This window comes from Scardinius erythrophthalmus, assembly GCF_964197995.2.
Source record: "Scardinius erythrophthalmus genome assembly, chromosome: 19".
In the NCBI taxonomy this organism is placed as follows: Eukaryota; Metazoa; Chordata; class Actinopteri; order Cypriniformes; family Leuciscidae; genus Scardinius; species Scardinius erythrophthalmus.
This window is the reverse complement of record NC_138239.1, coordinates 34,063,434-34,081,723: the sequence shown is the minus strand read 5'-3', so window position 1 is coordinate 34,081,723 and position 18,290 is coordinate 34,063,434. Positions and strand designations below refer to the sequence as shown.

General features: G+C 37.2%; 1 protein-coding gene across 7 annotated transcripts in view; it reads right to left on the bottom strand.

The window, feature by feature from the left end:
• Positions 1-18,290, bottom strand: part of ralgapa2 (Ral GTPase activating protein catalytic subunit alpha 2) — a 202,258-nt gene that overhangs the window by 77,771 nt on the left and 106,197 nt on the right. For 3 of the 7 annotated variants that reach the window (XM_081347448.1, XM_081347449.1, XM_081347452.1), the window contains exons 17-25: positions 17,937-18,080; positions 15,468-15,578; positions 14,047-14,135; positions 13,875-13,965; positions 12,273-12,461; positions 9,799-9,918; positions 5,959-6,152; positions 5,784-5,882; positions 4,288-4,443 (exon numbers count right to left, since the gene is read on the bottom strand). In XM_081347448.1, the coding sequence (XP_081203574.1) occupies positions 4,288-4,443; positions 5,784-5,882; positions 5,959-6,152; positions 9,799-9,918; positions 12,273-12,461; positions 13,875-13,965; positions 14,047-14,135; positions 15,468-15,578; positions 17,937-18,080 (1,193 nt within the window). The remainder of the gene's footprint in view (positions 1-4,287; positions 4,444-5,783; positions 5,883-5,958; positions 6,153-9,798; positions 9,919-12,272; positions 12,462-13,874; positions 13,966-14,046; positions 14,136-15,467; positions 15,579-17,936; positions 18,081-18,290) is intronic. The other 4 variants (XM_081347451.1, XM_081347454.1, XM_081347450.1 and 1 more) reach the window with 3 other exon arrangements.

Below are 18,290 nucleotides of genomic sequence, written 5' to 3'. Positions count from 1 at the left end.
TTAATCACACCATCAGTCACCACAGACTCAAGTTTCAAGGATCTCATGGCACATTTGAGTCAGAAAGAAATGACAAATTTAGTGACTTAATGTCGCTCTGACTCAATCCCTGTTTTCATTTTCTTCATTTTTTGGATCAGTCCAATTTGAGAATGAATCATTCAGTGTGATTTGTGAACTGATTCAACAGGTTCATTAAAAAAGAATCAGCTTGCTAACAAATTGAACGTTGCTATCGCGTCTCAGAGCGGGTGTCCATTCCTTCAATTCAAAGAAACAAATTATATGTTTGTGTAAATATATGAGTGTAGATATTTTTATTTAAAAAGTACTTTAGTATAGTAAAATGACAGAGAAGAGGTTCTGGAAAGAACTCAAACTCAGATTCAAACCTAAGGTTACTTGCATGCAACGTTTCAAGGATCTATCCGCTACTCAGAAGGTGTGAAACATTACGTAACTCAGAGTGTATACGCATTAAACGCGTTATAAATCACAATTTGTGTTTCTCTCACATAAGTTCCTTTAAACCAACTGTGCCATGCACACGAACGAACAAACGAACAAACAAACAAACAAACAAACGCATAAACAAGCACGGCTGCTCCGTAACCGCTACATTCATCTTCCTTAATTGAATCCTTTGTAAACACTGTCAGACGAGGAAGAAAAAAACACCAATATGGGCCACCTCGCTGCATAAAGAGTCCTGCTGAGAGGGAGATGTGAAATTGGTGAAAGCGGTGCATCTGCAGGGACATTTTGCCCTCATTCTGCAATAACTGACCTTTGCAATGCTTAGCAACCAGTAGTAATTAACCGGCACAAAACTGCTGCGTGATTACCCAAAATGAGCATTTTGGAGGAAGCGGCAATTCTGCAAAGCGGGACTATTATGCAGCGGTAAATACAGAAAGCGCAATCTGAATCTACAGTGTGTGTGTGTGTGTGTGTGTGTGTGTGTGTGTGTGTGTGTGTGTTTGGCAGCTCAACATGGCCCAATGGTTTAAATTGTCAGAGCAGTGCAAGGAAATGTACATGTACAATACACACGAATGAAAGCGCCTTTGCATCTGGAGACTCTAGATGTGCTACAGCTTCGACACATACTTCAATCTCTGACCTTTATATTACTCCAAACGATGGAGGTAAAAATCAATGTGTGTGTACTGAATCCAGCCCGCAGTCCAACACCTGTTAGCACTGCTCTTATTTGTTGACTTTCCTGTCCCTATAGCGGCACACAACGAAAGGTTTAATCATTAACTACAGGTTCTGTGTGATTAGGGGTCTTGTTTACAGATACATTTTGTAGCAAAATAATATGTAATAATAGTTAAATAAATGCTTGTGATCATTCATTTTGAAGAATAAAATATAAATATAACAAAAATCTATAAATATTAATGTGTTTGTCATGAATTACTCAACGGTTTATTATATGCTTGTAATTCTATTTGTGAACCAGTGACTTACTACTGGATATAATTAAAGCCACTGTGAAATCAAATCCTCTTTTTTTTTTTTTATATAAAATGTTGCTTATTATGTGCAGGTCATTATTTAAAAAAATAAAATCCCGAAAAGAAAAGAAAAAGTGCTGCTAATCTTCAATAAAAATAAAAACGTCCCACCTCCCTCTGGCGACATGTACAGCGGCTCGAGGGCTGGGAAATAACTGTCCAATAGCCAGATGAGTTTCAGTCCTTGCCCTCCAATAACCTGTCACTCATACGCAGTTTGTAACAGCCACTTTATACCATCAGTCAAATCCCGCCCAGCTTTTTCTATCTTAGTACGATAAGCTGTTTCTCTCAGATATATGTCACAACAGAGAAGAAAAGTTGGTCGCAATTTCTGTTTTACTGACGACTTTAACAATTCCAAATCTGAACTTTATTTTTGACCACATGCTTTAAACAGTGGGTTTCATATTTCATTAGATTTACATATAAACCAGCGTGTAACTAGAAAAAGCACATTACTATCTGTATGTAATGTGGTACGGTGTTTTGATATTTGCCAGTTCAGACTGTTATTATTGATTTTTGTACTGAATGATCTTTAACACTGAAACATTTTGAATGTAACAAGAGTATTTTGAAAACGAAATGCCACATTTCTTTTCAAATTGGTTACACTCGATGGTCCACTTTAGACATTCTACTGACTATGAGTAACTTTATAACTACATGTCAACTAACTTTCACTAGAGGTTAGTATAATAAGTCGACGTGTACATGAAAAGTAACTTATAGTCAGTAGAATGTCTGTTGGTAATATATAATAAAGTGTTAGCAGTTATTAAGCAAACAGTCTACTAATACTATAATGACTGCTAGTTGACATGTAGTTACAAAGTTACTTATAGTTACTGTAGAAGAACATCTAAAGTGGACTATTGAACTAGGGAATGACTGACTCCTAAAATAAAATTGTCCATGTTCATAATATATTGCAGTGGGTAAGGATTAATTGGATATACATGAGACTCACTCTGTAAATTTACAATTTGCTATTGCTAGAAGATCAGTGTGTGGAACAGTCACAGAAAACTGCACATTGTACACAATGTAGCACTAGCGCAACAACAAACACTAACATGTGCATTGTGCTGCTTGTTCAAACTAATTCAAGTTACAGTATTCCATTGGTTTCAACCAATGTGAGACTAGATGAATGATTTTTAAAGTAGCATTGTAAAACAGTAGAACGTCATGTTTTGTACAGGACTGGACTGCACATGTGACATTTGTGTTTCGATTTAAATCTGTCACACTATGGTTTGTAAAGAATATTTGTGACTGTTTTGGAGGGGGTTAAAAAACGTTCTTAAATGTGTTGTTTATGGTCTCACACCTAACTTGTGAAGAATGTACATCACTGACTCATTTGAGCCCTGTGTTTCCACATTTTTGACTGGTGATGAAAATCAAAAAAAACTTGCCAAAGTTCACACTGTACACTTGTTTACACTTCTGCACTGAAACTCTATAGTTCAAGCTATTATACATTATTATTTTAACAGCTATTCAATTTTCAATGCTCCTGAAAAAAGAACTGACTAGCATAGGATTGCAGCTCATATCTAATGCAATTCAAGTCGTTTTTGCAGGTGGCAGAGAAACTGTATTGCTGTGAACATGAACAGTTGTTTCACAGGTGTATAAGATGTGAATGTTAAGCTGAACTCTAACAGCCCCATGGAGTGAGCGGTAAAACAACCGCAGAAAGAGACGCACTTCTAAGCTACCATTCCCATTGTCTCTGAGCTGTATCTGGGCTTCAAATCTGGCCCCATGTGGAAGTGGAGTGAGACTCCCAGCCAACAGTGACACACATGGAATCTATTATCTACAGAATAGTGGCCAGATGCACTTTCACAATCTCCATTGCTTTTTCATTGCATCTCCACATTCAGGGAGCTCTTATTTTTTTGTCTAGACCACATAAAACAAACACAAATAAAGTGTCAGCACACACACAGCACTGGACATCTGAGCATTTTACAAAAAATATAATAATATATTGACCATAAACAAAAAATATAATAATATATTTTTTTTAAAAATGTCTATAGTGCCTATAGTATAGAAAAAATGCCTATAGTATGACAAAAATGTTGAGTGTATATTAGTCACAATCAGATCAGACGTACTCTGTTTTGATGATTCAATAATGATTCTTTGCGCATGTTTAGGATTCAGGCATTTTATGATCTACAGCTTTAGAGAGCCTTTACTGCATCACAAACAAGACTGTTACACCATCTAGTGGTCAAATGCATGAAGGTTTATATTCTTCTTAAAGGAATATTTTAGCTTAAATACTTGTTCTACTGGAAGAATTGGTGGCATGCTGCCAAAACAAATAATTAAAAAAATAATCCAATAAAACAAACCTGTCCCTCACATTTTAAAAAGCAGAATGGAAAGCAATGTATTTTTTTTAAACTGAAAGTCTAACAGGCGTTGCTTGTTACTGACATGTAAATTAGTCTAAAACCTTTTTATTAGTGGAAGTACTTTTCTAATTGGATGAAGTATTGGTTATAATTATGATTTATGTAATTCCTGTGGAGTTCGCAGAACTCAGCTTCTCTGTCATGTCCCTTCTCATATCTTTAACACAACATTTTTACTCACTGAAATAACTTCACATAATTAACAACCCATCATTATGTGAAGTTATAATCCATAATTCGCCAAACAGAAATACAAAACGTCAACACAGGAAGTTTAAAACCAAGAAGGTTTAATAAATGCATGCATGCAGAATGAAGTGTACCTGATCGTCGCTGGTGAAGCCTTTGTGCATGACGTGGTAGAGGTGCACCAGGAAGTCACTGTTGGGCAGGACGTCTTGGTGTTTCGTCATCATCTCACAGATCAGCTTATATGCCTGTAGTTTCCCAGCTTTGAACTCTGATGGCAGCATGGTAGCCTGAACACACACATTACAGGTCGTTCGGTATTCAATGTGCCCTTCCTATTCAAAACAACAAGTCGCAAGTACATACGGCGAAACATGCCCACTGCATCATACAGTGTTTGCATTCCACCTAGTGTCAACTCTTTACATCTGTATGCTTCTCCCCAACTCTCTGTGCTCATTTACCACATCTTAACACAGACAAATTTTCAATAAAGCTGGTTTCATTTACATGTGCATTTGTTTTGATATTTGTTTTATGTGTAGCCTATAGACCTTATGTAGCCCCGCGCCTTTTCAGCGCTGCAGTCGTTGTCTTTTGTCTTCCGGTCTGTATTTTCACAGCGATCTTGCGTATTTATGAATGAACGTCTTGTTTTAAAATCTTCCCGGTCTCCTGACATTTGTTAAGACATCTGCTTTAAACATTACAATCCTCATGATAACTTTCGTTAACTTTACATTAGGTAAATCATGTCGTTACAAACCCGTAAGACTTTCGTTCATCTTCAGAACACAAATGAAGATCTTTATGATGAAACTTGAAAGCTTTCTGTCCCTCTGTTGACAGCTACGCAACTAGCACTTTGATGCTTCAAAAAGTTCATAAAGAGATAGTAAAACTCTTCTTGCTTTCTTGCTGAAGCTCAAACGTGATGCGTAACATGAGAATGAACCTCACTGGTTCTTACTTATCAAGCGGAAGTGCTTGAGCTTCAGTTTACCACAACTGATGTGTGAGTTTATGAATGTTTATATGTGAATAAAAGCCTAAATGCAATCTGTTCATCATATAAAAAGATCCGAGTCTCTTCAGAAAATTTGGACTAAACCAGTCAATTCATTTGGATCAGTTTTACGATCTCTTTATGAACATTTTGAAGCATCAAAGTGTCAGTTGTGTAACTGTCAATGGAGGGACTGAAAGCGCTCAGATTTCATTAAAAAGATCTTCATTTGTGTTTTGAAGATTAATGAAAGTCTTACGGGTTTGTAACGACATGAGGGCGAGCAATTACTGACAGATTTTTCTTTTTTTGGTGAAGTAAGCCTTTAATGATTTTTGTGGAAGCCATGATACATTTCTCAGGATTCTTGAATGAATAGAATGTTCAAAAGAACAGCATTTATTTGAAATAGAAATCTTCAATCTCTCTCTCTCTCACAAAAAAGAAAAAGAAAGACTGACTGAGCTCAAACTAAATCCAATCAGAAGTAGACACATCTGAGACACGTTATTATCAGGCGTGACCAGTACTGTTTCTTAGCTGATCACTTGTGAAACAGGCCAAAACTGTCGTAGTCTTAATTTCAGAGAATGCTCCTGATGGGCTGTTCTGAATGTGTGTTACCTTGAAGAGCCAGGAAGCCAGCATGCGCAGAGGAGGGAAGAACAAGGGTCTGGCCATGGCTGTGTCTGTATCCACTCTGATCCCAAGATTATCTCTGATCTGAAACGAGAGTTGGACATCAAGATCTTCTCAGGTAACAGTACAGAAGGCTCTGCAGGGAATGAAGGGAACGCACCTTGGCCAGCTTGTGCCAGAGCTCATAGAGGTAACTGAAGACCTTGGCGTGGATACGGGCACAGCGGATGCTGTTCACATCACCGAGAATCCCCAGGATCCTTCTCCAGAGAACGAAGGCTGAGTCTGCGTGCCAACCGGTCAAACTGCCACCGGCGATGATGCTGACATCATCAGCCAGAAACTCACTGCTGTCTGCGAGGAAGAGCAGGCGCACACACACAGAGACCATTACAGGGAGTAGCATTTATACTTAGAAAAGCCTTTTAGTATAATTTTAAAAATGTCCCCTTCAGGTCGTGTTCCCGCATCTTTTTGCTGTGAAATCTGCACTGATTTTATACAGTTAACTTTAGAAAAACTTCTATATTGTAAGTAATATTTGATGAACACTTTATATTTGATGAATATTTGATGAACACTTACTGGACTGAAGCACCTTTGGTTTACGTGATTATCTATACATCATTTTTTTGAAAAATCATGTTAAAATGTAAGTATCAAATATGATCTATCAGGCTTTTTATTAAGGTTTATTTGCTCATCTCTTAATCATCATTGCATGTTATGCGCAACAAACTTCTGTAAAACAGGTTGCATCTCTTCCGGTTCAGGTCTTTTGTACGTGCTTTTTAAATTTTTTTTAAAGTCGTTTTACTCAAGATGCCTTCAATGTAGCAACCAAAGATGAGCATAACCAATGTCCATTACATCTGCAGATGGATATCTATAAGTTTTTTATTGTTCTTCTTCTCACTAACATTTTGATATTTAAATAGAATAAAGTGACAATAAAAATAAGTAGCTAGGGCAGCTGATTACCTTAAAAGCCCATAGATATTGCAGTCAGTTTTTACTGCTGTTAACACTTTCTCCGAAAAACAGATGCAACGTGTTTGTTCCAGTTGATGTTCGGCAAAAAGCCAATTGCATTGCATTATATGTTTTAAAACTATAGAGCTTTGATCATAAATCTAATCGTTTAAATATCTGTACCACTGAGAAGCACAAAACTTTGTTGCACAGTTGTGCAATGTTATTAAAAGTATTCTTTTCTATTCTATTCTTACCTAGACATATTATTGGCAGATATAGAGTGACAACTGATATGTATAAGCATTTTATGCAAGTAGTCTGTTATACAGTTATAAAGATCTCATTGATTTACATCAGAATTTCATCTTTCATCACGCTGAGTAATATAATGTAGCGATTCAGTAGCGGAGCTATGTTATTAATAAATGTCATGGGGCAGCGCTGAGAAGTTTCTGTGCTCCTAAATGTGTGTGAGTGACGTATACGTGTGTGTGTGTGTGCGCGTGCTTAAATGAAAACAGCGCATTGATATATAATGTGATTAAACTGACTTGGAACTACCTGTGCATTAAACGGTTTGAATGCACTCCTTCCAGCCAATCAGAATCGAGTATTCAGACAGAGACCATTGTATAAGAGCCATAAAAGATAAATATGATACTTTATAAAAAAAAAAACACATATGCAAACTGTTCTTTTACATTAAAAAACAAATATTTTGTCTAAAGGTTTAATAAACTGTTCCATCTAAAAAAAAAAAAAAATTTGTCATGCTTTACAGGGTTAACTAGAGGCCTGTCCACTAACTCGAAAAGTCTTTTAATGTATCTATGCAAAAGTTCAATAAGGGTCATGAGACTTGTTTGCTCTAAGAGACTGTTCAAACTGACCCCTTCCCCTTATTTTTCCCCATATAGTGAATGTCATTCAGCCCACAACAGGAGAAAGGTGAACGAAAATGAACGAGTGAACAAGAACATTAATGTAAATATCGAGGAGGGCTGTGAAGTTAATGCATAAACAATTTCACTGCACGCGCACGCACACACACACACACACACACACACACACACACACACACACACACACACACACACACACACACACACACACACACACACACACACACACACACACACACACACACACACACACACACACACACACACACACACACACACACACACACACACACACAACATTATACAAAAGAAATATGGTCAAAAGTATCTCAATGGTACTTGCTCGAAGCAAGAGAACCTTAATTGGTGTGTATATCAAACAAGCATGTTTGAGCTTCTGTTAACTGCATCTGATGTATGTGTTGATTAATGTTTATATGAAAATAAAAGCCTAAATTAAATCTACACGTATAACTTTTGGGCCTCTACTGGTTCCAAAACATAACTTTCAATAGAAGATTGCTTCAGCTCTGTGTGAATGCATGTGGACCGAGGCACCAGTGAACACAGATACAGGATTGGACAAATAAATGATGGTTTCTTTGTGGTTTGCTGATCCATGGTCAAATTTCCATGTTCATTGTGACAGCAAACTTATATCTTCACACTATTAACACACCATTCACAGTAGCCAGAGCTGTGTGTAAAATCTGTCCTGACCACTCTAAAATATAAATCATTATTGTAGGTTTATCACAGTGTATTTGTAAAGTAAATACATGGTTTGCAAGATTTTTATTTTTTTTGTGCACTCTTCCTTTTAATTGGTTCATCATGTAACACAATCATGTCTCTTGGATTAAACCGTTACATTTATTTGTCTCACTTTTACGATGTCATAATTAACTTTTTGAAGTGTCAAAGTTGTGGTGGAATGAAATCTCTCAGGTTTCATTAAAAATATCTTTTCAACATTGATGTTCCGAAGATGAACGAAAGTCTTTTAGTTTGAGTGAATGACGAATTTTCATTTTTGGGTGAACACCTTTTTCATTTTTGACGTACACCTTTAAGAGGTGTACGTCAACCGATGTCTCAAAAGGAGAACTTTATTTTTAAATGAGGAAAGACCTCAGTTTAATTCTGTTAGAAGTATTAGTTTCTCTACTATATCTTCAGGACACTAAAAAGTTAATTGCTATATGGAGGGAAAACAAGAATAAGAAAATCGACAAGGGAAACAAGAAAAACGGGCTTAAACTGCCAACAACACTGCTGTAGATTCAGTGGCTCGGTCTAAACCCTCCCGGTTTAATATGCAGTAGATCACACTGAACACTACATCTGAGTTGCCTTAGCGCAACCAGCACAAACCTTCTAGAACATTATGGATTATTTTCCAATGTTTGTAGTTTGAAAATGTTGTATTTATGGTGTATTTTCTACCTTGCAGGAGAGAAATGCTGATAAACAAACTGACTGACTTCAGATCCGTTTTAGACCCTAGTGACTGATCCAAAAAGGTAAGCAGCAAAATAATGCTGCATTCGAAGATACCTAGTTTTAGACAAAATGTCAGGCAGAAATGCACGTATCCTTCATGGATAAGGTCAGGGAAATGGGAAATGCCATTTATGAAAATACACCGTAAAAAAACGATTTCTTGAATTTATAACGAAACAAAAAAATATTGGATTATGTTTAAAAAAAAAAAAGTCTTTCTACTTTAAAATTTTACATTCAATTCAATGTGTTATTTGTTTATTTTGTAAAAGTTACACTTTTTTTTGTGAAAATTGGATCAATGTAAATCCTACACCTTTCAGTGCACCTCATGCAATACTTTCCCAAAATATTTCTTTCTAATAACAAATGGACCATTTCACCCAATAACTGCATGTGATTTTTGCATTTCCTGCAGTTTCGTGGTAAGTGCTAATTCGTTGCCACGAATATTATTTCAAATCAGCCATTTATGAGATTCCATTTTGGCGAAGATGTTGTCTTAGGAAAAAGTCACCTATGCGAGGGTTTGGAAAAATGTAGTCTTTGAGGGATGGAGGTAGAATGAAGTACAGAGGATGAGTTTGGTCTGAAGGAGGTTGAGAGGATGAGTGCAATACCCAGATGGTGAGGCATATTCATGGCATCCTCCAGGAGCTGAGGGCCCTCACAGCAGCCATGAGGCAGGAGGAGAGCCGGAGACACTGGGGGACAGTGAGGGAGGGCTGCACAATCAGACCCTACACACACACACACACACACACACACACACACACACACACAACACAACACAACACAACACAACGATGGATGGCAGGGTGGTGGTGGTGGAATCACATTACACACAAACAGGGAAATCAAAACACTTAAAGACACAGACACGACAGCTGATAATGAAATATTCAAACCACAATATTCAAAGGCACTTCTCTGTATATTCAACTTCAAGATTTAGTTTTAAAAGCTAGATATTTTACAGTTGATTTACAGGATAAGAATTAAGAATAAGGATTTTTACTCTTTACAATTTTGACCCAATAAACTAGAAAAATGTACATCCATTATACAAATATGCACTGAGTTTTAGGATTTCACTAATTTACATGACTTTTCCAGGTCTAGAATTTATTTTATTAGGGTTCCTCATATATCCAAGGTTTTCCAAGACCAAAACTGTTGTCGAGGGGGTGAATTAAAATAAGAAAAATCGAGATTTTTTGCTGTTTTAGCTTATTTTAATACTCCTTATTTTACATCATTTTAACCCTCTGGTAATCCTCAGTTATTTTAGACCAAAACTTGAATTTTTAAAATGTTTCACTTCATCGGAATGGTACAAAACTTTTTAGCATTTACTATATGAACACAAAAATAATTTGTTGATATAATTAGAAAATGGTCTTACAAGTCACACTTGTGATCAAAAATGACACCATAGTAAATGAATGAAATGAAAAGAGCAATTGCACACTGTCTATTTTGAGCTCAGAGGTCTCAAGTGAAGAACAGTCATCTTTAGGCCCTTTGAAGGTCTGCTGAGGCCCCCTAGTGGAGCCCCGGGCCCCAGGTTGAGAACCACTGATTTACAGGAATGCTCTGGGTTAAATTCATCTCTCTATTCACAGAGTCTGTGGTATGCTGTCCACTACCACAGAAACCATTCCAATTATTCCAATTTAAATAAAGTAAATTCATTTACAATAGCACACTTACAATGGAAGTCTATGAGTAAAGAGTAAAGTAAATCTGCAACTTTATTCGGCTTCGATATTATTCAGCAAACATAATTAGGTAACACTTCATTTTAAGGTGACGCAGTTACATGTTACTGCATGTACTTACTTTAGTAATAACAGTAAACTATGCATAATTACTGTACAAGTAACTAACCCTGAACCAAACCCTAACCGTAACTCTATAGTAAGTACATTTAGTAAATTAATATCACTCAGTACTTATCTGAATAAGTACAATGTAACTAAGACACCTTAAAATAAAGTGTAACCCATAATTATTATTTGAGCTGAAAACTGTGTAAAAAACTAGGTAGAAAAAAGGTATTTTCTATAATTTCTCTAGGTTTTAAGTTATTCATTATAGACATACATACATACATATATACTCATAGGGCAAGGTAAACAATAGGTCGATATCGGGGTATTTTGAAATCGGTCAATGACGATGCCCACATGACCAATTAACAGTTGTGTTGAAACAATTCTAAAAATCTACCAAAAAAAACGATTAGGTATGCAGGTTTCTTCAAGCGTTTTGGAGACGTTGCTGCAGTACTTCTGGATTTAGTCTGTCTCAGTTTCTTCATGCAATCCCAGATGGACTTGATGGTGGTGAGAACAGATCATACCAGCTGTTGTCAGACTCCTTGTGCATACAGAAATCTCACTGGTTTATTACAATTATTGGCAAAGGAATGGTTGGCAATGTAATGTTTCCTACTGAAACACTACAGCAACATATATAAACAGCATTTTTCGGGGGTGAAAATACTAATGTGCTTAAGACTTTTGCACAGTACTGTGTGTGCTTCAAAACAGAAACATTTCAATTATGTTGAAATGTCTATATAATTCAATTACTTGATCGAAGACATGGTTTGGGGATCAAGAAACGTTAATTCTTATTACAGTATTATCAATGTTAAAAATGATTGTGCTGCTTAATATTTTTGTGGAAACTGTAATGTTTTTTTCAGGATTCTTTGATGAATACATAGAGAACAGCATTAATTTAAAACATACATCTTTTGTTTAAATCTAAATGTGTTCTTGCTTTTATTCTGGAGCTGTACAATCACCTCATAGACTTCCAGTGTATGTGCTGAGTGTTGAAATTATTGTCAATAAAATGACCCTCAATGACAGAATAACACAGACGCTGGTGTATTTATCCCGGACTATTCTTTATATCATATGCCGTGCTGCTGTCACCTGCTCACATGACAGATACTGACACCACAGTAACGGGTAACAATAACAAACACATTAAGAACGACACAGCTTTCAAGCGCAGAGGCTGACAGACTGACAGGAGGTCATTACAGTGGTAGTGTAGGAACACAGAGGGGTTCTGGTACCTGCCAGTGCTTCAGTGTGGCTGAGCAGGAGACTCCTCTGGCTCACTGTATCCGCTGTCACACTCATGCTCATACTCATGTCATGAGTAGAGGGAGAGTCCGGCTCCTCCTCGACCGCATGCCACGCCAGCAGACCCACCTCAGCATCGTTCAGATAACCATTAGACGTCTCGCTGCTCACACTCTCACCTGACAAGAGAGAGGTTACACTGACATTAACATGCATTCACTTATTGTTGAGTTAATACTGACAAGTATTTATAATAGAAAGGTGCTCCTTTTGATATTTTCACTATACTGTATACTAATGCTTGACCCCGTTTTTTTTTTTTTTTTTCAATTGTATCAGAGCTGCACGATTCTTGATAATTTAAGAATCACAAAGTTTTTGATAATTTACTTATTTTTACAGGTTCAGACAAAATGTTAATTGCTGCAGTGCAGTCTATTTTAAAATATTTAATTAATGAATTATTTAAAAAAATGGTTTAACTGAATGATTCAATGACTCATAAATACATTGAATTCATAAAGACATTGAATCCACCTTGTTTCATTACAGGATGAATCAGCGTTTTTGATCAAATCTCTTGCATGAATGATTCAATGACATATTTTTTTAAGTCACTTGTCGCCACCTACTGGTGTAAGCATGTAATTGTTTCCATCCAAAGTTGTGAATATGTGCACAACATTGGAATATCGCATAAAACATTAACGAATAAAGCAACATTTCCATTCCATGTGTTCAAGAGAACAAAATCGTCCCTTCCTGGGAAATTGGTGCAAAATATCGGTAATAAACTTGCTGCAATCGGGGAAGAAACTGTGGCTCCTTTTCCTACATCATAAATGACCTCAGAGCGTGCAGACGATGCCCAATAATCACTGACAAGTTCTGTTGTGTTGTTTGGGGATGCAATCATGTGAGACGCTTCTGGGAGGGAATTAAACCTAATCCTTTTGATGACAGACTTTGGCTCAGGCATTTCAAAATGATCAAAACAATATTTGAGATACTGTGCAATGAAAATTTTTTGTTGCGCATTGAGGGATTTATTCGGTAAATATGTTTCCATTGTAGTTTATGCCCGTCTTCTTATCGGATAAAAAAAAGTATCCACCTCAATTGAGAGCACAAGTTAATAAAAAAAATATTTTAATAAACTACACGAGCCCAACGCCGGTTTTGGTTTCAGCCTGGCTTTAAATTAGTTCATTTTGACTTGACGTTTATTTAGCTACTTTTGTTTTTCATTCTTGTTCTGTTCTGAATACCGTTAAATTGAAAGGATTTATTGAGGAGTAAGGGGAACTAAAATAGCCTTTAGCTATGTTTATAGCGTTTTTAATGTTTGTAAACATTTTGCTTTATTAACCAGTATTTTACATTAATGTAATCATAAAATGTGACATACACAAAACATTATTTCAATTCATACTGTCGATTAACCAGTAATTATGGGCATCCCTAGTTTTCATGTATTGAGGTATACGGGTACAAGCAAGCAAGCGGGAAAAAAATAAAGGCAGAAAGACATATATCTTCTTTAAAGAAGAGCAATAGAAAGATGCCAGGAGTGATGGTGGGACAACGCTCACTTTTCTCACGCAGTTTATTTTTCAGGAATGTTGGCGCTCCATCTCCTGGATAATCCAGATCTGCTGGACTGCTGCTTCGCCGGATCAGAATCTGACAATATCCACAAAACCTCTATGAAACTTGCATGTGAAGAATCATTTAATGAATCGATGCCAATGAGATGCTACTGACCGTGGGAGCGTCACTCTCTCTTTTCCCAGTCGAGCTGCTCTCTGACACACACGTTCTGCTCGTATCTGCAGACTCATCTCTCTTCTGACCTGCATTTCATTCAGGTGTCCCACATATTAGCAATCACACTACCTTCGATTTTCAAGCACATTTCTTCAAGCAGTCTAAAAGAGACACATTCTTAGTTTATGTTGAATTGGCCAATTTGACGACTGTGTGATCAATCCAACGTCGTGTTTAGATTAATGTTATTTTTTTAATGGCATCTTTTACTAAGTACTAAGAATCAGAGTCCTGCACGGGTCCTGTTTGGTAAATCCGCACCCGCCCCACAGTCGCAGTACTTAACAGAACACCCGAATTATTATCGACAGCAACACTCATTTAATTACGTACCTGACCCGGCCTGTTAGACATAAAGACCCGAACTGCACCCGCATTAGGGCCATATTTACTTACAACTTGCGTCAGCGCAAACCCTCTTTTGGCTTTAAAAAACTACTGCCAGGATTTACTAAAGACACGCAGTGAAAAATAAGCGCTGAAAAGGCATGGACAGGGTTTCCCTTTCAGACGTAAAATGTATGGGAGAGTTTTTAAATGAATCATGCAAGGTGATTTACTAATGTTTGTGCTAGTCAATTTACTGGTACCAGATACTAATTTGTGCGTTGGTCATTTTGGAAATGATCCGACTGCGTCTGTGTTCTTTTAGGGGCTGTTTACACAACACTGTTTTCAATTAAAACTTAAAACTTTTTATGTGTTTTGGCTGTTCATTTACACGACTACTGAGCGTTTTGGGTGCCTGAAAACGCAAACTTTTGAAAACGGGTTTCAAAGTGCAAGTTTTTGAAAACGGTCTCCGTGTAAACAATAAAAACATGAATCTATGAAAACGATCATGCACATGCGTATTACACAGTTTCATAGTGAACCAAATTTTTTAACTCCTCATAACAACATAAAAGGTGTTAAAACATAATATAGCCTCATCTATAGATCATCAAATCACAAAAGGCTGTGATTTAATGAATTAAGTAAATAGTCTATTGCGCTGTACGTTCCAAAGCGAAGCACGGCACTGTGTTCATGTGATTTATAAACCTGCTTTCACAGAAAATGCAGTTGTATACAAAAATAAAAGAGGGTTTCACTTTTGAAAAGTGAAGAAATTAAGACATAAGTAATGTATTTTACTATAAAAAAATAAAAATAATTATTATACTTAATATTATAAAATTATTTTTTCATTTGCAATTATTTTATAGCGCAGTTGTATAACAATAGTAATATATGTATTATAATAGTAGTATATCATTGCCTTAGAGATATGCAAAGCCAATGCAAAGGTGTTTTACTTTCTGTAAAAATAGCTGTCAGCATATTAATGTGTGTAGTTTGTGTGATTGTGCTGGTACCTGGGAAGGTGTCGTTGATCTGCTGTGTGATGTCAGAGGTGCTGCTGCTGCGGGGCAGAGGACTGTCTGCATCCCCCATCTCACACTCGGACAGCTGACACTCCTCCACGTCTAGCGGACAAAACAGACACACTGTCAGCAATACTGCACCTCATCCGATCACCATGCTGATTAGAGCTCGCAAGAAGAAAATTATATACATTGTCCATTCTATTTATTTTCATACTAATAGGGAAAAAATGTAATAACTGAAGTTTGCTACAGGCAGTTCTGAGGGCACTAATGGAAAACATTGTTTTTTTCGTCGTATTTGCACATTGATGGAAATAAAGTAAAAGAGTTGCATCATTTTATTTGCAGATTTTCGTGTGCTCTGCAAGGTTTTCAAACTCACTGGCTGTCTACACAGTTTGTATGCTTCTGCAAACACACTAAAGTTACTAGATGCTCCACATGCTTAAAGGAACACTCCGACTTTTTGGGACTTTAGCTTATTCACAGTATCCCCCAGAGTTAGATAAGTCCATACATACCTTTTTCATTTCTGTGCGTTCTGTAAGTGTTATTTGACGCACCCACTGCTAGCCTAGCTTAGCACAAAGACTGGATGTAAATGGATAAGGTAGCATACTAATCCCAATAAGTGACAAAATAATGCAGACATTTTCCTATTTACATGTTGTGATCTGTATAGTCACAGCGTGTTGACGGTTCCGTAAACAAAACAAACGTGACTAACTAGCTAGTAGCGAACGTGACTCGTGATCATGGCTGACTTTGAGGAATTGTCAGAGGAATTTTACTGGGTATCAAACCAAGATCCAGAACCATATAGTTTTGAGCCAGAATACACAGATGAGGAGTTACAAACTTTGGAAGCTGTAAGACAAGATACAGCGAACACCCATGATTGTAAACTATAAATTTACTATCTAGTAATTGCTGACTTTATTACTCCAACTCTGAGCGAACTCTCTGCTCCTCACCACAGGGCGTCTCGTGTGCTGCACTAATCACTCCGCCCAAGTAGCCACTCCGCCCAGGTAGCTGTGCTCCTACGCCTAGTGAGAATATAGTTCCCAGTATTTATACGATTAAAAATGGTCTCTGTCTCATATAGCCTTGTTATTTGTACATGCTGTGACTATACAGATCACAACATGTAAATAGGAAAATGTTTGCATTATTTTGTCACTTATTGGGATTAGTATGCTACCTTATCCATTTACATCCAGTCTTTGTGCTAAGCTAGGCTAGCGGTGGGTGCATCAAATAACACTTACAGAACGCACAGAAATGAAAAAGGTATGTATGGACTTATCTAACTCTGGGGGATACTGTGAATAAGCTAAAGTCCCAAAAAGTCGGAGTGTTCCTTTAAAGCTGCAGTCCCTAGTTTTTCCTCTTTGTTGCCATCTCTGTTCGAAATCTGCAATTGCAGTTATTCGCGGAATTATCAAATTTACGTGGATTGTGCCTCGGCACGGCACAGCACGGATGAATCCAATGTTTTGAGGAGATTGTGCGGCTGTCAGTCGGTGTGGATACTGTCATTCGCAATCACAGATTCTACTTTTTGGAAGTACGACCAACATAAGAATTTTCACTGGAAAATGTCGTCTGAACAAGTAAGTAACATCCACTTTTGTTCTGACCAACTAAGGGGAAAAAAGCTTTGCAGTAAATCGCGCTGATTAAATCTAACGATCGCTTATATCACGTCAAACCATGCAAATTATACTTTGTTCTCAAATTGTTAATGTTAACAGCATCAGCATTGCGTGACTACATTTAATGCCCTTCCGATATTTATCCTTGTTTTCACATGGGCCGGTTGAAGTCTCTTTTTTTTTTCAAAGTCTTTTGCGTTTTACAACAGATGAATCTCCAGTTGTCACTGGTGATTGTAGTTTGAACCTTTCTGGATCCGCCATCAAATTGATAAGTTTAATTATATAAAGTGCTGTGAGAAAAGGCTATAAATCTCCACCTCCAACATCCTCACACTCATAGCCTACTAGCCGAGACTCTTCTTTATGTGTACAGATGTGACGTAATGACGTAAAGACATGCTCAAATTTCCCGTGGAAATCCACCAGTACCACTGGAATTTAAAACATTATTACAAGCTTACCGTTTTGAATCGAGTTAAGGCAAGCAGAGAGTTTTGAAAACTGGCTGGTTATGTATTTGCTATACACTATTTTATTAACCCAAAAAAGTTACGGATTGCAGCTTTAAGGACACTTTAATTGAATCTATGAATAAAGCATGAATGAAGTGAGCGAGTGTTTCCATCAGTGCTCTCAGCACGGTCTGGAATGAAAATAAACCGTGTCCTTATAAAAACATGCACACAATGAATTATCTGCCTTTTTCCTGACAATGCTAAATCTTGAATGAAAGCGAACGACAGCAAGATGGAAAACGGGAAAAGAAAGCTCTGTGAGAGAGGAAAAAGGAAGTTACCTGAGAGTCTGTGAGAGCAGTGAGAGTTGTGAGAGATACCAGGTAAGAAAGAGCTGACAGTGTGGAGGAGCATGGGCACACTCTTAGTGGCCGGCAAAGCCTCGCAAAGATGCACACAGTTGCTGATAGACTGACTTCGCTTAGCTGCCCACAGAAGCAGGGAAAGAGTGTGCAGGGGAGAGAAAGAGACAGACAGACATACAGAGAGACAGGGAAACAAATCAATTGCATTCTACAGCTGTGGTAAAAGCCAGACAATTTATTAAAGTTGAAGTGTGTCATTTATGTGCCAACAAAGAGACCACTGAACAATCAAACTCACACCAATAGAGCTAACGTATCAGAGAAACAAGC